This window comes from Suillus plorans (genome assembly GCF_016647745.1).
Source record: "Suillus plorans strain S12 chromosome Unknown HD556scaffold_1, whole genome shotgun sequence".
Taxonomy (NCBI): Eukaryota; Fungi; Basidiomycota; class Agaricomycetes; order Boletales; family Suillaceae; genus Suillus; species Suillus plorans.
This window is the reverse complement of record NW_024537385.1, coordinates 559,014-578,016: the sequence shown is the minus strand read 5'-3', so window position 1 is coordinate 578,016 and position 19,003 is coordinate 559,014. Positions and strand designations below refer to the sequence as shown.

Genomic DNA, 19,003 nt, shown 5'->3' with positions numbered 1-19,003 from the left:
TGGATAATTGATACGGTCACATGACGGACGCGTTCTGGAAAGGAGTCCGAAAGTTTGCTGACAATATTGCTGATTGACCATGCCTCAAGTTCGTCCTACTCATATTGATCTTGCTTCAATCCTCGCCGAGCCTAACCCTTCTGTCGACCTGCGTCTGTACGCATATGAAGCTTCCACATCTAATTTTCTCAGAGCGGTCACCAACTATGCAAATCGCGCAGTAGCAGAGATCACCAAACACAGGAATGCTCAGGAGGCAGACAAGAAACGTTTGGTTGAGAAGACTGTTGCAGTAAAGGCTGAAACTAATCAGTGTAAGGTGAAGGAGATTGAGCTGCTGGCTGGTACGTGGTCATGCTTGTGGTGGTGTAATTGTGCAGCAGTGACGTCTCTCAGTAATGGAAAGGGAAAAGGAGGAGGTCCGAGAAGCTGAGACATCAATCACCGCTCTGAAACGCCAGCTCGCATCAATCCGTGAAACCTGCCAGTCTGTTGATGCAGAGATAGAGCAATATCGTGCCCTCACTGCCAATTTGAAGAGAGGTATGTACTCTCGTTGTAATTTTCTTGCTTACGCTGATTAGGCTACTTTCTGCAGAAAAAGATCGAGAACGGCAGACGTTGGAGATGCATGCAGCACAAACAGGACCTGAATTAAATGCCTGCGAAACCCGTCTACGTTGTCATATCGAGGGAATAGAGAAGGACCGGCTCCTCATCCGATTTACGCACATTGACAAGCTTGACATTGACCGTGAATTCAGCTTCGTGCTCGACGTCGCATCCAGCTCAAATCAAGGTATGCAAGTCAATGGCCTATCTCAAAGGTGGCACTTACATATGCCAACCAGTGATAACGACCACACCACCACTGCCAAATCTCCCCATACTACTTAATGAACTAAACGAAACAAGAGATATATTCCATTTTATCAGGTCAATGCGCTCGGCGTTTGCCCTATTAGTAGAGAAACATTAGGAGATTGCCAATTCCTATACCGCCTATGAATCAATACAACATATACCACGATAATCTCCAAGAAAGCTACAAACTTATATGTACATACTACCCTGTCTTCCATGTTAATCATCGTCTCCTTCCCCCCAACCCGTCCGGTCTCTATGACCCCCAGAACCTCCCAGCTTTCCCTTGGTCCGGCTCTTGCGGCCACCCAGCTCCTTGTACATTTCTCTCATCTCCAACTTGCCTGGCCGGCTTTGCGTAAGCTCCTCTTGTCGCCATTGCTCTTCTTTAAGTTCTTTTGGCGTTTGATGGCCTGACTGTGACGGTGAAGTACGACCTGAGCCTCTCGAAGGCAACGGTGATGATGGAGGCGAGCGATTCGACACAGATTTAATGTAGGTCATCCGCTGAGAACAAATCATCGAATCATACAGCCAGACACAGGAAGATAGAGTACTCACCCAATTCTGTTTCGACTCCCTTCTAGTCCACTTCCCGGGGGGAAGAGTTTCGTCATGGAAGTTTTCCTTCCTATAATGCTGGAACCAAACTTGTAACACAACGTAGACCATTAGCATACAGCACACTAATATATATATATATGACTTGCTGTAGTTCAGTGTCTGACTCTTATTCCACTTTCTCGATACCCTAGCGCAGGTCGCGAGCTCAGATATCCCAAGCCACCGGAAGATGTTTTGCGATACTTGAGTTGGAAATACTTTTAGGGGGTCATTCGAGAGGCCCTTCAATGGCAATGCACTCGCAGAGCGAGCGAAACCTCTTCGTGTGGGTGACACAGGGCGCGATGAGGGGCGTGAAGGTCCTCTCGACCTCGCTGGCGTCCCTGGTAGTGAGAACTTGAGAATATGTTGAGTAATTGATATTAGAGTAGACGATATGGGGGCATACCACGCCAACAAGCTCATCGTCTGAGTCATTCTCAGCCTGGGATTGCCTGGAAGATGGATGGAGTCCATTCAATTCATGGGTCTGTGATTGCGATTTGAGCACGCCTTGTAGCAAACTCATTATGCAGCAGTTGTGTAGGTGGTTTGGAATCTAGATGTGAGAGATGAAGCTTCGGATGAAAACCAAAGGCTGACAAAGATGGAATATATATGATGTCATCCAACCACAGTCCACACTGATAACAATGAGATGAGATATTGAAAAACTCTAATTGTTCGAATTGACCATCTAAAAAATGGGACCGAGTACCATAAATTATGATCAAGGCTAATGCCACATTTACAGTGCTTTCAAACCGACTTGAATAACTGCCACACGCCCTTTGCATATCCCACAACTTCGTCCGCACCGAGCTTGCTTTCTCCAAATATCCGATCCACAAAAGTGATCGGAACCTCGCCAACGGTGTACCCCAGCGCCCGTGCCCTTACCATCATCTCCATCTGGAACACGTACCCCCTGGACTGTGTCAGTGTGATGATATGCCGAAGAACGGGTAACCGGTACAGTCTACACCAGCATTAAGTTTCAGCCCGCTTTCCCGAACTAATAATCTACGTACCTAAAACTGCCCGTTAGGTCGCTCACGCCGGGGTTCAGCACAGTAGCAGCTAGGAAATTTGCTCCTCGTGAAACTAATTTGCGCTTCAGGTCCCAGCCGTGCACGCCACCAGGTTGAGTTTCAGAAAGGTATGGAGTGGATGTTGAGCGATATCGCGTTCCTGTCACAATGTCGAGGTTATGTGCTTGTTGCAATCTACACGTTGTTAACAGGGCAAAGTTAGGAAAAGACAACACACCTGATAAATTGCGGAATGAACTTGGGCTGACGAGATGGATGCGCATTAGAACTTGTGTGTCAAAGGATGGTGAAGCACGTACGTGATGCGAAAAGTCGGCATCCATTATTATCACAAAGTCACCAGTGCAGAACTCGAGTCCATGGATATATGCAGTCCTACGCACAATCTGACGACGCGTTCGTTTTCCATACTTACTCCTAGCACTTACCCGAGTCCAAGTTTTCCTGCCCGTGGTTTGAGAAGCTTGACCGACAATGAGTCGGACCTCAACGCGTGATCCATTTGCACTCACTATTTTGTCCTCGCCATAAGCCCTTGCCAACTCAATGGCAACTTCTTGTGTCCCATCCGGACTCGCATCATCTACGATGATGATCTCCCATGCAAGCTGACTGGTATACTCAGTCTGGCTTTCGGCATGTTAAGCAGACAGAACGCACTGTTCCTCAAAAACCTTCGCTAGCAACCAGATAATAATTGGGAGGTTCTTGCGCTCATTGTAGGTCGGTAGAATAACAGAATACTTGTGAGTGTTTGGCGTGTTGTATTGGCCTTGCATGTTCAGCGACACTGGGCTGGCGAAAGGGTTCATTAACTTTATAGTCTTGCGACTGGATGGCAGTTAGCGTGCGAGTTTGCAGGCGTCGGCTCTTTCATATTACTTTATGACCTCCTTTGAATCATCCTCATTGCTTTCGTCATCGATGTCGCCCTCAAGCACTGACCAAAACACGTCTCCGTCTATCACAGCCCTCAAGTCTCTACTCACTACAACCCTTCGCATCACGACGACCGATAATCGAGTGTTCATTGGCACATTCATGGGCACTGACCAACTTTTGAATATCATCCTCGTCAACACTGAGGAGTACATTCTGGGAAACGAGACTAGTCGCTTTGTCGGCCAAGTCATGCTCCCCTGGCGCCTAGTCCTTCATGTCGAAGCATTTAACCAACAGAGTACTCCAAATGGCAAAGCAAAGGATGACAAGAGCTTGTACATCTAAATCACAGTTCGAAGATACATTAAATGATTTGTCCAAAATGGTACATCCATTGTCCTGTCCACCTCTCCTATATTCATGGTTATATGTGACAGAAATTCATGATCTCTCGAGAAGCCCTTTTATCCGCTGTCTGTTGTGAGGATTCAGCCGAATTGGGCCTTTTGCGGGCATCGCTGATGATGCGCAGGGCTCTGTTCCGCGATGCAGGATTCTTCATCATTGGCCAGCGCACTAGCCCTTGTATTTGTCCTTGTAGATCCACGCCATCCCTACGTCGCTGGCACCTTGTGCGACCTACAGAACTACGTTAACATATAATTTGCAAGAATCACGCTGGTTGTACTCACAGCAGCGCGATACCACTTAGCAGCTTCTTTCTTATCCTTTTTGCACCCTTTGGCATTGGCTAGGCAAAAAGCGAGATCTTCTTGTGCATCCCCGTCACCGAGGTTGGCAGCAACTCGATAGTAACTCTGGAGATTAGTGAGCACAAGTCTAGAGACAATCAGTGGTGACGTACGACTGCCATCTTGTAGTCCTTAGCTACGCCCCAGCCATGAAAGAAGCATTGCCCAACCTCATAAATCGCTAGTACAAGCTCCGACTGAGGAAGATTCATTAGCGCTTCCATATACAGCCCCACAGATCGAACTCACTCTAACAGCCTTCACGTCCATGCCTTCTCTCGCCTTGCCCAGATCATCCACAGCGCTTTCCGCGGCCTTTGTGAGCCACTTGAAACCACTTTTCTCGTTCTTCTCGCATCCCCACCCATGCCTCAGCGTCAATCCCCACAAGAGCATCCCTGTCCCACAGCCACCTTGTTCCTTTGCACTTTTCTCGAAGTAAAATGCGCTATCTTGTAGTTTGTTGGCCTCGTGGTATTGTATTCCTAGCTGGAGATATTCTTGTGGAGTTGAAGGCTCGGTAGAAGGTGAACGGTTGCCCGACGAGGAAGGTGGTTGGGTAGGAAAATTTGAATTGCCAGTTGGGGATGGAGAGCCATCGCTCAAACGGTAAAATGAATATGAGGTGGAGTATAAGCTTTCTGGTGAGCTCGGACGTACAGACGGGGGGTGAGAGGGGAGGTGTACATGGGAGGAGGATGAGAGGGTCGGGGAAGAAACAGCATAGTTTGGTTGAAGATAGGACCCTGGCGAGCATGCATCAGATTGCGGCGTAGGCGACAAAAATTGGTTTTCAGGAAAGCTTACGCCCGTCTGGGGCGTAATTGGAACAAACGAAAGGGGGGTATGAGCGGTCAGTGGAGAACGGGTTCTTCGTGAATTTCGTTCAAGAACCTGGCGTTTCTGTTCTTCAGAAGAGATTATTGGTGGTCTTCCTGGCCTGGAAAAGTTTATGCGGGGAGTAGGGTCAACTATGGGTGACTTTCCGCCAAGTTTTGGCTCATTAGCGGCGACCTGCTTGTCGACATCCTGGGGCTTGGAAACCACGACGGTTGGAACGGGAGTGCTTGAGTTTGACAGATGCATGTCATGAACCGAGGATTGTATGTTCAACCCATTTGTGGAACCACTGGTAGGTTCTAGGGTGGTATGCCAAGCACGGTGGCTGTCTGTAGAAGCGCCGGGGGTGTGACTTTGCCGCAATGAATACATGCTATTCTCTTCGTAATATGATTCAAGCTCGTCATAATATCCGTTTGGTTCGTCCGTCAACGACAGAAACGACTTTATGTTAAGATAGTCAGCATTGCTAGCTGTCGAATTACGGAATTGCGAGTGCAACAGAGGAGACTCGGGCACTCTCGGACTAGTTCCATAGTATAGCCTCGGCGGAGAAATATCTTGGACTTGTACTAACGACGCCGGAAAACGAGTTGACCGAGAGGAAGATGGCACTGGCAAAGAGGGATTAATGGCATTAGCATGCTTCCGAGCCTCACGTTCTTCTTTCCGTTGGACAGCCTGTCGTTTAGACGAAGTTCGCCGAACCAAGGTGTCTAGTGGTGATGAATGGGCCAGGCGCACCTGGTTCTCATGTGATACCGCCATGATACTTGCAGCTGGTCAGCGCTAGCCTTGGCAAGGCAGGTCAGGATCTTAGGTTACTAGGGAGAACATGATAGCTCCGCTGTCCATTAGTGTGTCCGACTCAGCGGACGTGTCGCAGATCACATTTACGCCGTGCCTTTCAATGAATATAAAACATTTTTGTTCTTGTCCTCATCTCACTTTAATTATTGTTATGATACGTAGGCTTGTCAGTACATGTTGTATTATACATACGGCGATGAAAAACAATGATTTTGTTCTCGGCAAATGTACACGATATATTTATGTAACTCTAAATGCGACATTAAACTACTGCGGAGGGATCAATCCATATCCCAACCTTCAGCGCTGCAGCTCCCCTCAGCTGCAACAGCCGGGATGACATCATGTCAGGCACAGCTGATGCAGATGCGGCTGCTTCCCTTGACCGCGAGGACATAAATAGCCATTTCAGTTGATAAAACAAAGTGAAACAAACTGTCGAAACATCAACATTATGTAAACTAAAATTAGCTCTCGACAGACCTGGTAAGGTCTTGTTGTCCCTCGACGTCAAGTTCAGTACGTCATATAAAACAGATCTGGTCTGTGTAACCGGAAATCAGACAATCACAGTCATCCAGTCTCACATTCCCATCTCCACGTTTGGTTTGTCGGAAGCAGAACTTTCTGGATCGCGCATCGTGGACCTCAGAGCTCAAGGCCTCACCCGTGTCGTAGACCACAATGGTATGGGCTTTGCACATCCCGAGTTCATTCCTGACCTTGGCAGTGGGTTTGAACTTCCTATCGTACAGACTGATTACTTTGAGGACAACCATCGTCGGTTCATGTGTAGTCACTCACAAGTGCAATCTCCGTGTTAAGTATAGCCCAGATGTGTATCTGAACGCCAGGAATCTGTGCTGCTGCTGGATGAGTGAACGATCCTGATTCTGAGCTTCAAAATAGCTGAACATCAAGCGAACTACATGCACTAATGTGAATATCACAAGGAAAATCGGAACGTGGAAGGTCAACATAGAGATATGATATGTTCTCTGACTTATGTCTCTTCTTTCAGTCCTGTTTGAGTATCCACATTATAATTAAATGACTCACACACATATATATACAACCTCCATATTCCTGAAATTGTGGTAAGTCGCCATGCTCATATTTCTTCACGGGCTCACCAATGAGCGAACGTACAGCCATAGCAATGCATCACATACCTTTCCTAAACAACACCTCTTGTCAAGTTCATCGGGAGTCTTGGTCTGCGTGAAATGTCTGTTTCTTGGTCAACTTGAATCTGCCCAGAACAATTGCAAGCGGCGTTTAACCTGGTGCGAAGCAAGCGAAGTCCTGATACAGTGACTGTATCGGCAAGCCTGCAATGAAATCACAACATCCCAAACGTCGAGCCACCAACAAGCACTATACACAGACCCTCGGTATCAAGGCAATGTTGGTCATTCGTTTTACTTGTGAGCTCGGTTGAAAGAATGGTAATGAAGGGCGTACCTACATATACTTATTCGGTCTCGAAAGCTTTGAAAGAAGTGCAGAAGGATATTGTTAGCGAAAGTGAGGGCAGGTTCGAGAGCTTCGCAGATGTGAATTCATCTCCTTTGCCCTTGGATGACACATTTCTGATTCGCGACTTGAAGCGACCGCCGCCATGCCAAGCATCAAGCTGCCAACAGACAACATGACGTGGAGTAAATACGCGTTGCCATCAAAGCCCGCTAGCCACTGCTAGAAATTTGCATCAACACTCAGGCTCCGAGCTTCACCTAAGTACAGATATTGTTCTTTCAAAACTTGGGCAGAGTCGGGGTATGAACAACCTGTATACGGGGCCGCAGGCTGGAGGATCATCAATCAGTCATAACGTGTAATCAGAAATCGATTTTATACAGTATGCTCTCCGACATAGCGTGCACCACCTTGGCGCTTTTCGTAACAGAAGTAAATGTAAGTAAGAGCTGCTCTGATCCAACCGTGACCCCATCTACTCAGCCTTGTAGTCGGGGCGCAGCGATCGCACAGTTCTGCCTGCACGCCAGATCTCCTGGTCATCGATCTCCTTCAGCTCTTTTGCCAGATCTTGGCGGTAAGTCGAGCGGCCGTTGAACTCGAGAGACTTGCGAGTCTCCGTCCCGTTGCGCACGCTCTCGTACAACTGCTCAAAGATAGGCGTGTTGGTCTTCTCGAAGATGGGTGCCCAGTCAAGCGCGCCGCGGCGAGCGGTCGTGGAGCAGGCGTTGTACATGTAGTCCATCCTACGAACGATGAGAGAAAGGTGCGCAAAAGAACATATACACGTACCCTTTTTGTCCAATCAAGGGGTATAGAGATTGAGTGGCCTCCTCCACGGTTTCATTGAAGGCTTCTGAAGGAGAGTGGCCGTTGGCACGGAGCACCTTGTACTGTGCGCAGAACAGACCCTCTGATACACCATCAGTTGAGAACGTATGCATCTTGCGTGAGAATAGACTTACGGATGGCACCCATGAGCACACCACGTTCACCATAGAGATCGGAGTAAACCTCCTTCTCAAAGGTCGTCTCGTACATGTACCCTGAGCCGACGGCGACACCAAGAGCAACAGCCTTTTCCATGGCCTTGCCAGTGACGTCCTGGAAGACGGCTACACTAGAGTTGATGCCACGACCCTCTTTGAATAGAGTACGGACAGTACGACCAGAACCTTTGGGCGCAACCAAGATGACATCGACGTCCTCGGGAGGTATAACCTTAGTGTCTTCCTTGTATACAACAGAGAAGCCATGCGAGAAGTAGAGGGTCTTGCCCTTGGTGATTAGAGGTGCAATGGTGGACCACGTTTGTGATTGTGCTGCATCAGAGAGAAGGTTCATGATAATCGTGCCCTGGTTGATGGCTTCTTCGATGGGGAAGAGAGTCTCTCCAGGAACCTAATCACATACCAGTTTACATTAGATGCCTAAAAGCCAAAGCAGAGGTGGACATACCCAACCGTCCTCCATGGCCTGCCGCCAGCTCTCGCCGTCTTTACGGACACCAACGATGACATTGAGACCATTGTCACGAGCATTCAAACCTTGACCGTGGCCCTGAGAACCATAGCCTATGAGAGCAAGGATATCGTTCTTGAAGTAATCCTGGAGCTTCGCGAGCGGCCAGTCACTTCGCTCGTAAACAACCTCCTCGGTGCCAGCAAAGTTAAGTGTCTTTACGCCCCGAGTAGCGGACTATATGCATGTAACAGTCAGCGCTTATCAGTCACGCCAATACTTTTTTTTCACCTGAAGGGCAACTTTGCACGAGGTGCCTGCCAAAGCCTGACGAGCAAGCAAAGAGTAGGACGCGCTCTGTGCAGGCTTGGCTGCAATTTTTGCACCGGCACGAGGTGCACGGCGAGAAGCAGCACGTAGGGCTGAAGCTGAACGGGACGCGAAGGATGCCATGTTGAGTGGAAAAAAAGTCGGAAAGGGAGCTTAAGAAGCACTGCATAAATTTTATTGCTTAAGACCGAGTCACTCGGCCGGCCTTGTCCGATATGCCAGCGAGGGTCACGTGTGCAAAACTATATGGTGCATAGGAAGAAGTAACACTATTGATAAAATGAAACACGCAAGCAACCCATGAATGAATACATCCATCATATCCCGACTCGTCTTCTAGGTGTCTGACCAACCCGATTGCCTGCAAGGCCAGGATGTCTCGGCGTTCCAGGCACAATGATCTTTGAGCTGCTTCCACTCGAAACCTTGACTGCGAGAGCTTTCTCTGCCTCTTGCCGTGCGTGACTGCAACAATCGTGAATAAAAAAAGCCATTTCGTCAGATCGTCGGTCACGTACTCTTCCCTTTGCTTCGCAATTTGCGATTCCAATTCAGCTTTTCTGGAGAATTCTCGATCGGCTTGTCGCCGCATTCCACGATCGTCGAAGTCCTTGAATTTGACCGAGTAGAACACCGCACCAAATTCAGCTACGATCATCATTAATATTTCCCGACATGAACGTGTAAGACAGTGTCATACCTAGCCACATGGCATCAATCGCAGTGACCTGGGTCATGTACTCCTTCGAAGTCAAGATCAACTCGTGGTAAACAACGTATGTGGGGGTATCTTCATCGTCGTCAGCGAGGCCCAGAAACAGAATAATCAATCACATACATCCAAGGCCATAAAGCGCACTTGTAGGATGCAGATGCGTCGGGAGACCAGTGCGAATATTTACATACTCGCCGATACCCTTCACACGTGCACATTGGTGGAAATAGCCAGCAGTGATAGCTTTCCTACGAAAAGGTCAATGAGACATAATTGATGCAGTTATTGTACAGTACCTGACGATATCAAAGTCTGTGCCAGCAGAAATAATCTCCATCTTCTGGAACTTCATTATGTCCTCTAACTGAGCCCTAACCTCGCGAGCTTTGCGGAGTAGTTTCGGATGCAGAAAATGACGCGTAGCCCATTCATCACGGAATCTGCGAGTTAGAATGAGCACCCTGCGGCATTAATAAGATGAACGAACTGACCCATGACTCTTCCACTGGTTGAAAACATTCAACAGAGTCAGATGGTCACTCTCTGGTACGTTGAACTTTTCACGTGCGGCATCGGCCTCTTCCATCCTCTCTTTTGGTCTGTAGAAGATGCTTGGTACTGAAAGCATGGACACTATAGTCAACATCTCTGCTGAACATCTCATATCCACGGACGCAATAAGCATCTTGGCCATGGAGGGCTCCATGGGAAACTCGGACATTTTCCTACCCACAGGCGTCAAATCGCCAAGATTATCCAGCGCACCTAAAACCCAAAGTTGGTACATTGAATTTATGATGTTGGCTTGGGGAGGAGGGTCCATAAAGTCGAATTCAAGCAGGTTCTTGACGCCAAGAGACTTGAGGAGCAGAACAGTATTGGCGAGATTAGTGCGCTGAATTTCTGGGATGGTATTCGCGAACATCTCATTGCGAAACGCCATTTCTGTATACAGGCGGTAACAGAACCTGCAGAAAATTGAGGGAATTAATGTGATACAGCTAAAATGAACACATACCCGCTGCCTGTACGGCCGGCACGCCCAGTCCGCTGGTTGGCGTTGGCTTGGCTGACCGGTGTGATTTGCAGAGCATCCATTCCGACCTTTGGATTATATACCTTAAGCTTGGAGTAGCCCGCGTCGACCACATAAATAATCCCATCAACCGTCAAGGAAGTCTCGGCAATGTTAGTAGCTACGATGACCTTCCTTCGTCCATCAGGAGTGGCTTCGAAAATCTTAGCCTGCAGGTCGGCAGGCATCTGTGAATAGATTGGGAGCACTGCCAGAGGGGCGGGCTGATCAAGCTGTGCCAGTCGCTCTAAACAAAAGATTTAGAGCATGGCGTCGTTAACATTTGAAACTTGCATACCATTAATAACCTGACATGTGATTTCGATGTCTTCTTGTCCAGTCATAAATACGAGGATATCACCAGGGGGAAGCGAAAGATGGATTTGGAGAACCTGTTTCACAGCACTGTCTACGTAGTCCTCGCAAGGTGATTTTGAATGAAACATCTCCACCGGAAATGTACGCCCAGGAATGGTATAACAAGGGGCATTTCCATAGAACGCAGAAAACTGGGATCACGTCAGTCTCTCATTGCCAGAACAGTTATAGAGAATATTTGCCTTGTCAGCATTCATGGTTGCCGACGTGACGATGAGTCTTAAATCTCTTCTCCGAGACAGAACTGGAACAAATGATGAGCCCAACGTTGTTTAGCCGGGTAATAATAAGGCGTACTCTTACGAAGCAAACCCATAAGAACATCAGTGCTTAGTGAACGTTCATGTGCCTCATCCAGGATGATCACACTGTAACGGTCCAAATCACCTTCATTCAAAGATTCTCGCTGGAGAACACCGTCTGTCATGTCTAGAAAACAAGATAAGTCAAGCTAAAGATGAGGGAAATGACACTGTACATTTGATCTTGGTTTCTGCTGATGTACAGTCCTCAAAACGAATCGCATAACCAACGGTAGAACCAAGCTTGCACTGAATAAAGGGTTAGCACAAGAATCAAGAAGATTAATTTGACACTTGCCTCCATCTCCTCAGCAACACGCTTTGCTACAGACATAGCGGCCACACGACGCGGCTGAGTACAACCAATGAGACCGTATGCGCAGTACCCATCCTCATAAAGGAACTGCGCCAGCTGAGTAGTTTTCCCAGAACCAGTCTCTCCCACGACAATGACAACTGTAGAACATAAATGTTAGAAGTGTAGACACAGCTGCATAGCATAAATCTAACCCTGGTTTTCTCGGATCACCTTGAGAAGCTCATCTCGACATGCAAATGCAGGCAAATACTCTCTCTGCTCCTTCAGTGTCCTGTTCTTTGCAAAGGAGCTGACCCCAGTGGAAGCCTTCAAGTGGCTAGCGAACTTAGAATCCCCCTTATAATCCTCTTTCTCACCAGATTTCGCCTTTGCTTCTGCCAGAGCTGTACGAAACATTCCAAATGGACTACGTGAATGTCCAACTCGAGCTGCGCCACAAGGGCAGAGAATAACCACGCACCTTCAGCTTCGGCTTCTTCGTCCTTCACGCCCATGATGTTACCGAGTTGTGTGCCACCAAGAGATGCAAGTTTGGCAGCTGCCTTTGCCCTCTCCGCCTGTTCTCGCTTCTCTTTCACCAAAGCGCTCCCCTTCTTTGAAAAGATCGCCATGTCGCTCGTAGGGTCGCGGATTGGATTGATGGGCTCGAGCTGCTTCGTGAAGATCGTCTTGCCATCCAAGAAAGGTGGCTTGATATCATGCACCATGACATGCACCGTCGACTCAGATTCGTCTTCAAAGTCAAGATCAACTTCCTTACGGGTCGCAACACCGGAAGTCAGCATCCGATTAGCTTCCCAGAGGTCATTGTCTGCATTCTACAGAGAAAGTCAAAACGAAAAGAAGAGATAGAATGTATATCAAGTCCCACATATTGCGCTTGCCTGGCCGATATTCTCCTCTACAAAAAACTTCAGCAACATTAAGCAACTTGCAGATGCGAATCAAATACCACTTGTTTTTTCGAAATCTCTGCGTCCTTCAATGCGGCGAGATCCTCGTATTGTGCCAAAGGGTTGTGTTCTTCGTCTCCAGCAACACCACCTTCTTCTGCTCCAGTATACCAATCACGGTCCAGCCGCAGCTGCTCCTCCTCCCATTCCCTTACATCGACACCAAGGAGTCCATCATCTTCCGGGCTTCCGCCTCTCGGAATGCGCGGTGTTGGTGCATCCCAAGCACGATTCCTTGCCCCTCCCCAGCCAGATCCTTCGCCCTCTTGTCGTCTCGGCGTTGAATCCCACCCAACATTAGGCACACGGACACTAGGCGCATCGCGATTGCTACTACCACGCTCTGAGTGGGGTGTAGAATCCCAGCCGCGTCCATTTTGCCGATCCTTGTCATGGCCTCGTCGAACCCATCCCCCATCATTATCCCGATTTGATCGTCGTTGAAAATCTCCAAGTCCTTGAGAAGTGTGAGACCGTTGCTCCTGCACGGCAGTGATTCCTTCTAAAGGTTACTTTGTAGTCAGAAACGACACGCCACAGCGGGATATATCAGTCGTACCTTTCTGCTTTTCACGGTTTCGTCGGTACTCCTCCAAGCGGGCCCTTGCGGGATCCGACAGACCGCCTGGATGAGACGGTGTCTCTTCTCCTCGCTGCCTTAAACTATTTCCTCGTCCGGTTGGCAAACTGGGGACTAGTGCAAGGTAAGATAATATTACGAAACCGCAACCTTGTCGCACCTTTGAAAAAAGTGTCATCATTCAGCCTCGGCTTTTTTCGAGGGCCATTCTCGGATAGGGCCTGTTCTCTCTTTTCTTTCGCTAGTCGATCAAGGCCGAGCAGAGAGCCGCGAGGAGTTGGTGGTTCAATTGGCTTTGCAGGCTGACGGAAAGTGTGTCTCTGTAGATTATGAGCAATTATATAGAACAATGAGCGGTGATAAACGTACGGTATCGTCCCTCACGAGGCCGCCTTGCCGGATTGGATCAGGCTCGAGCACCTCGCTGTCATGGACAGTTATACCTTCGACAGGACGAGGAGCAAGCCCAGAAGCCTCCTGCTTGACATGTGACAAGATTTCGTCATGCAGTTCGGTCAAAAAGGAATCTTGAAACTTGCCAAACGCCCGAGCCGCTGCAACAAAGTGTTAGCGAGCGTGCCTGGACTCCAGTGCAGAGAAACTCACCTTTGGCAAAGCCTTCGGCGGAATTGGTTTTAGCTATGTCAATAACACGCTCTGCGAGCAAGTCGTTTGGGTTTACGAGGTTCAATGCTCGTGAAAGTTGAATGGCAACCTGGTGCTTAAACCCATCATCTGTATTGGAAGACATGGACCGCCTAATTCAGTCCAAGTTGCCTAGTCGTTGAATTGTTTAAAGAGGTTGCCGATGCACGTAGGCTTTAGCACATGAAACACTCAAGCCTAACTAAGGCCTTGCGCACTGGTGTTGGAGATATAGTCTTACGTCAGCGGCTCTTGCATAATTCGACACAGCTAGTCACATGCTGCTGGACCACACGGACTAGTACTACAGTAGCTACTACTAGTAGAGGTAGTACTGGGTACCTAAGTCGTGGCTAGGGAAGGACAGTCGTTCCTTCCAATCAAAACAACTACTCGTGATTTTAGCGAACGACAGTCTACAGACCGCCTTATTTCTACGATCGTTCGGGCATAATTAAGTATGAAAGGGTATGATCTCTTGATGTCTCTGATTATGACTCCTCCAAGGAGACTTCGGTCTGAATGTATCATGGCACTCAGCAACTGCCCCGGCTTTTTACAGTAATAAACCTTCCATGCTATCTATACGTCTCTATACGCATGCAACCCCCGCGCCATCAATGCAGCTTGTGATAAATCCGAGTCACACGATTCAACAATTCTTCCTCGGATGTCTGAGCCCAGTTGGGCTAAGATGAGAGGTGCACAGGCATCGGAATGTTGTCGGAATAGCACACACATTGTCAAGAGTTCTCAGTGAGGGCCCCGCCAATAGATGATCTCTGTGGTGCGTTTTATTTTGAGTCCTCTGCTACTCTAGGATGTTAATGGTGTCACGAGTTAATTGTACAATTTTAAACTAGTTCTCCACAGCACTCGCGACTGAAGCGGTCAAATTTCCTATTTCACAAAAAGCGGGTCCATATGACAAGTCATGCAGGTGATCGATATGGTGCCCACAATAGGTACTGTGTTTCAAGACACTAACTGGTCGGCAGTCGGACGCTGCACCTTTTTATTCAAAGCTTTCTCGTGACCGACGGTCTCTTTTGCGCAACTTTGTGTCTGGATGTTTCTCCGCCCCTACCACATGCTTCCTTCTCATGGGTCAAGGGGGCTCCTTCGCTATCATGCTGGCACTTGTGCCAAATCCAATAGGTCGGAATAATTTTCGTTCTTTCCAAAGGGTTGTCTCCTAACCTGGGGCTGCCATGACTCCCGCTCTGCCGCATGGTATGCTTCACATGAACTTATCACGAGCTCAGAGCTCCCCTCCCCACCCGTCAGGAGTCACGGATAGGTTTAAATACAGAGACCTGGCAGGAGATCGTACTCTCGTCCTACAGGCTATCGTTCACCATGAAGCTTAACATCGTTAATGTCAGTGTCGCTCTTGCTTCGCTTGCCGGATCGGCCTTGGCAGGTGCAGTCTATACTCTCAACGACAACATCGTTGGCGAAGGCTTCTACAGCTCTTTCAATTTCGAGGCTATCCCCGACCCAACTGATGGGCGTGTGTATGTCTACCCCGCACGCAATTTGTTCCGTTTCTTAGTTGATGACAGGACATATGTGAACCAGTCAACGGCGCAGATGCTTAACTTGACTTATTCCACGAGCAACACCTTCATCATGCGCGCCGATGACACTACAGTCTTGACCCCCAGCGGGCCGGGCCGGAATTCCGTCAGGATTCGATCCAACAGCCAGTACACACAGCACGTTGTTGTGTAGGTGATCCCTCACGAACATCTCACCGACTGATGAATTTCGATGGCAGCTTTGATATGCAACATATGCCTGAAGGATGTGGGTGAGCCTCTTTTGTTCATCCGAGGAATTGTGTTGCGCATTTCTCTTAACACAGAACATGGCCTGTAAGTAGTTGACACCGACGGAATAGGCTTATAGTAACGGATCATAGGCTGTCTGGGAAACTAACGAATCCAATTGGCCTGCTGGTGTTTGTTTTTCTCCTTGCGTATGATAGCTCTAATTTTGACATAGTTCCCTTTTACTAGGGTGAAGTCGATATTGTCGAAGGCGTGAACAATGTGGAGCCCAACCAGTCGACACTCCACACTAGCCCTAGTTGGTTCAGTATAATTTTATGGATGTACTATTTTCAACTCCTATTATTGCGCAGACTGCACCATGCCAAATTCCACTACCCAGTTAGGGTATGTTCCAAATTGGCATCGCACAAAACTGTCCGACTAAGGTTCTAATTGTTTAGCACCACAGTTTCAACCAACTGTGACACTGCGGGTGAGGCCACCATTGCTCACTTCAGTCTCTAACTAAAATGCAACAGTCGATGGAAATTCGGGTTGTGGTGTACAGTTAACAGAAGACTACAATAGTTTTGGTCCAGGATTCAACAGTATCAATGGAGGATGGTGCGTTACTGCAAATTATGATTAATACTCTTGCGCCTTACAGGCTCTTCTGCAGGTATGCTATGGAGCGCACAAATAACTATATCCAGGTTTGGTTCTGGGAGAGAGACGATGAATCTGCTCCCTTTGATGCTACTACCGGTGCGTCGAGCATCGACACCAACCTCTGGGTAATAGTCCTTACATCTGTTGGATTAACTGCTCACGTACGATCCGACTGCTAGGGAACTCCTGCCGCTTACTTCCCAAACACCGACTGTGACCTTGCGTCTCACTTTGATGCCAATAACATCATCATTAATTTGACGTTCTGCGAGTCTTGCCTTGCTTGTCGTGTTATGCCAGGCTAATGCAACGTACAGGTGGCGACTGGGCAGGCAACTCAGCCGTCTATGCTGCTTCTGGATGCCCGTCAGACTGCGTGACCTACGTCGACAGTAAGTGCTCACCCAACGTCTAGTGCGATTGCAAACCTCTCAGTACAATCCGCAGATAACCCTACCGCATTCACAAACGCTTATTTCCAATTCTCATCCATTAACGTCTACACGTAGACTATCGCAGGAATGCTGTAAAATAGTTTTTTTTTCCTTCAAGAATCCATCTTGTTGTACATGTGTAACGAAATGTGGTACATAAACCAGATGCCATCGAACTCGATGTACCTCGTGTAAGTAATCACGTCTTATTAGGCAAGTGTTCATAGCGCTCAGATAGCGCTGTCACCCAGACACAAGGCATGTCGTTAGCTGGACCAGCGCCCATCTTATGTAATTGTTAACATGTGTGTCGTGTGTAAAGTAATGCCTGAACACATGATGCTGAAGAATCGGTCTTTGTATAAAACAGATATGAATTCATCGCGTGGGAGGAGGAATCAACGGGGATCACTTGGATCAATGAGTTTCAGAGTTATGAGGTATTGCTTCCCTGGCAATCACCGAAGGACACGCTGTCGAGTGGTTACACATACCGCTTCTTCCCTCTAAAATCCCCATATCGGTCTGCTTTGGGCATCCTCCCGAACTTCGGCTCCGCAGTTTCTGGAACAAGCGTGAGCTCAATTCGTGAAGGAGACTTTGCGAAACTCACTGAGTATCTCCTTGTAAACCGCGGGAACTCCTTCACTCCAAACCTCTCGCCACATATGGACACCTCCGCCTACATTCTTATCTAGACCATGTTTCTCCATAAATGCTCTTACGTCAAAACATGTACGCTTGTCCTTCGCAACCATATGAATAGATAGACGGGAGTGTTGAGGGAGGAGTAGAATGGTATAGCGGTGATAGTTAGTTCCACGTTGCGGGTGAGGAGGTATATAGGCAGTGTGAGTGTTCAGGTTTGGCACTGGGGAGGGAGAAACGCTCGAAAGAGGGATATTCGGTCTGAATAGAGGTTAGTAGACAAATTGAAGGAAAAGCCTATTGCTCACTGAAGCCAATGTAGATACGTCTGGAATGTTTTATTGGTCTCATCAGGAAAATCTGTTACTGGTTCAGTGCCGGTCACTTGTAGTTCAACACCGACTAACCCGGATCGATCATTAAAAGAGTATATAGTCGCTCCTCTGGATGAAAAACAGTTGTATATATCTTAGGAGGCTCCACGGTCTTGAGGCACCGTCAGCGGAATGAATGCGCAAATGACCTGCTCTACATACCTGCTCTGGAAGAAGAAATACTCCTGGTTCAACGTACTCGTACACGGTCTTTGAAACCGTAGCCTGAAGCCCTGCATTCGACTTGATTTTTGGGAAGTTGACCCGGAGATCCAGCGAGGGATGGATATCAGGCAGAACGTCCGGCACGACCTTCATTTGGTGGATACGTTCCATCTACAAAATATAATATTGAGAAACATTGCCGAACTGCTTGATGCACACTTACCAACAAATCTAATGCACCTTCTTTCCTCCACCGCTGCTCCAAAAGGTGCCTGTCTACGGCTTTAGACATATCCGCTGAAGGACTGTGAACATACGCAACGTCCAGTCAGGGACTTGCTTACCCATTCCATTAGCACATTTCCACCTCACTTGAGGAAAATTGATCTCGCTCTGCACTTCTAGAATTCTGAGCTTGTCCTCCATCACCCGCAGCGCGTGCTGGTCATGCTGAGGTGTCTCCTTTTCACGCGCAATGGCTCCCTCCAAAGCCGTTACTTCATCCTTGAGCGCCATTGAATCTTCTTTGATGACCTTCAGTGCTTCATCGAACGCAGGAAGAACACCAAATGCGAGAGGCCTATTCCATTCGCGCGGATGTTGCAGCGAAATTCTAGGCCGACGTGTTCTAATTGCCCGAGACTGATGCTTTTGTGGTGCCACGGGTTCGTCGGATGACTGAGAATGCGAGCCGTCAGTGTCTACAGCTGTCGATGCGAGGGCTACTTGTTTTGTTGCACTTCGTTGCGCAAAACCAAGAGCCCAGGGTTGGACGCGGCGTAGGGCTAGCATTACGACGGGAATAGTCAGCCAGCCTACTCCTTCGAAGAGAAGGTAATAAGGGCTCAATTTTAATTTAAAACTAGTGGGTGAAATTTCTCGTGACTCCGGAAAAGGA

General features: G+C 48.1%; 9 protein-coding genes across 9 annotated transcripts; 3 read left to right on the top strand and 6 right to left on the bottom strand.

Moving 5' to 3' along the window:
• Positions 1–79: 79 nt before the first annotated feature.
• HD556DRAFT_1223418 (chromosome segregation protein Spc25-domain-containing protein) lies at positions 80–979 on the top strand (the record flags this gene model as incomplete). The annotated part of the gene is made up of 4 exons (XM_041296884.1): positions 80–344; positions 397–543; positions 599–799; positions 852–979. The coding sequence occupies 4 exons, from the start codon at positions 80–82 to the stop codon at positions 977–979; spliced, it is 741 nt and encodes a 246-aa protein (XP_041167583.1).
• Positions 980–1,083: 104 nt separating this feature from the next.
• Positions 1,084–1,996, bottom strand: HD556DRAFT_1223755 (uncharacterized protein; the record flags this gene model as incomplete). Its single annotated transcript, XM_041296911.1, has 3 exons — positions 1,084–1,371; positions 1,426–1,824; positions 1,877–1,996. 3 exons carry the CDS (start codon positions 1,994–1,996, stop codon positions 1,084–1,086), a joined length of 807 nt encoding a protein of 268 aa, XP_041167582.1.
• A 130-nt stretch (positions 1,997–2,126) lies between these two features.
• Positions 2,127–3,378, bottom strand: HD556DRAFT_1316565 (glycosyltransferase family 2 protein). Its single transcript, XM_041301155.1, has 7 exons — positions 3,180–3,378; positions 3,032–3,131; positions 2,948–2,982; positions 2,819–2,894; positions 2,737–2,762; positions 2,499–2,693; positions 2,127–2,446 (listed from the first exon to the last, which is right to left on the bottom strand). Exons 1-7 carry the CDS (start codon positions 3,329–3,331, stop codon positions 2,227–2,229), a joined length of 804 nt encoding a protein of 267 aa, XP_041167581.1. The 5' UTR covers positions 3,332–3,378; the 3' UTR covers positions 2,127–2,226.
• Positions 3,379–3,443: 65 nt separating this feature from the next.
• On the top strand, positions 3,444–3,746 carry HD556DRAFT_1224071 (uncharacterized protein; the record flags this gene model as incomplete). The annotated part of the gene is made up of 1 exon (XM_041296932.1): positions 3,444–3,746. The coding sequence occupies one exon, from the start codon at positions 3,444–3,446 to the stop codon at positions 3,744–3,746; it is 303 nt and encodes a 100-aa protein (XP_041167580.1).
• Positions 3,747–3,977: 231 nt separating this feature from the next.
• Positions 3,978–5,761, bottom strand: HD556DRAFT_1435647 (uncharacterized protein; the record flags this gene model as incomplete). The annotated part of the gene is made up of 4 exons (XM_041305463.1): positions 3,978–4,040; positions 4,094–4,219; positions 4,267–4,350; positions 4,403–5,761. 4 exons carry the CDS (start codon positions 5,759–5,761, stop codon positions 3,978–3,980), a joined length of 1,632 nt encoding a protein of 543 aa, XP_041167579.1.
• A 1,814-nt stretch (positions 5,762–7,575) lies between these two features.
• On the bottom strand, positions 7,576–9,288 carry HD556DRAFT_1316550 (6-phosphogluconate dehydrogenase). The gene is made up of 5 exons (XM_041301154.1): positions 9,035–9,288; positions 8,741–8,980; positions 8,248–8,683; positions 8,075–8,195; positions 7,576–8,028 (listed from the first exon to the last, which is right to left on the bottom strand). The coding sequence occupies exons 1-5, from the start codon at positions 9,194–9,196 to the stop codon at positions 7,758–7,760; spliced, it is 1,230 nt and encodes a 409-aa protein (XP_041167578.1). The 5' UTR covers positions 9,197–9,288; the 3' UTR covers positions 7,576–7,757.
• Positions 9,227–14,274, bottom strand: HD556DRAFT_1316545 (pre-mRNA splicing factor). The gene is made up of 20 exons (XM_041301153.1): positions 14,002–14,274; positions 13,765–13,949; positions 13,556–13,715; positions 13,375–13,509; positions 12,815–13,317; positions 12,734–12,763; positions 12,323–12,680; positions 12,054–12,245; positions 11,842–11,999; positions 11,720–11,792; positions 11,539–11,670; positions 11,424–11,485; positions 11,162–11,372; positions 10,807–11,110; positions 10,280–10,756; positions 10,085–10,228; positions 9,912–10,036; positions 9,774–9,863; positions 9,592–9,721; positions 9,227–9,538 (listed from the first exon to the last, which is right to left on the bottom strand). Exons 1-20 carry the CDS (start codon positions 14,144–14,146, stop codon positions 9,391–9,393), a joined length of 3,762 nt encoding a protein of 1,253 aa, XP_041167577.1. The 5' UTR covers positions 14,147–14,274; the 3' UTR covers positions 9,227–9,390.
• Positions 14,275–14,985: 711 nt separating this feature from the next.
• HD556DRAFT_11939 (glycoside hydrolase family 16 protein) lies at positions 14,986–17,077 on the top strand. Its single transcript, XM_041296237.1, has 13 exons — positions 14,986–15,557; positions 15,606–15,770; positions 15,821–15,853; positions 15,908–15,917; positions 15,965–16,003; positions 16,062–16,131; positions 16,187–16,220; positions 16,277–16,308; positions 16,355–16,439; positions 16,495–16,609; positions 16,664–16,751; positions 16,802–16,876; positions 16,932–17,077. The coding sequence occupies exons 1-13, from the start codon at positions 15,400–15,402 to the stop codon at positions 16,991–16,993; spliced, it is 966 nt and encodes a 321-aa protein (XP_041167576.1). The 5' UTR covers positions 14,986–15,399; the 3' UTR covers positions 16,994–17,077.
• A 325-nt stretch (positions 17,078–17,402) lies between these two features.
• HD556DRAFT_1223998 (phosphatidylethanolamine-binding protein) lies at positions 17,403–18,897 on the bottom strand (the record flags this gene model as incomplete). Its single annotated transcript, XM_041296928.1, is given in 7 exon segments — positions 17,403–17,482; positions 17,532–17,827; positions 17,875–17,932; positions 17,974–18,052; positions 18,103–18,276; positions 18,329–18,410; positions 18,428–18,897. The coding sequence occupies 7 exon segments, from the start codon at positions 18,895–18,897 to the stop codon at positions 17,403–17,405; spliced, it is 1,239 nt and encodes a 412-aa protein (XP_041167575.1).
• Between the last annotated feature and the right edge of the window lie 106 nt (positions 18,898–19,003).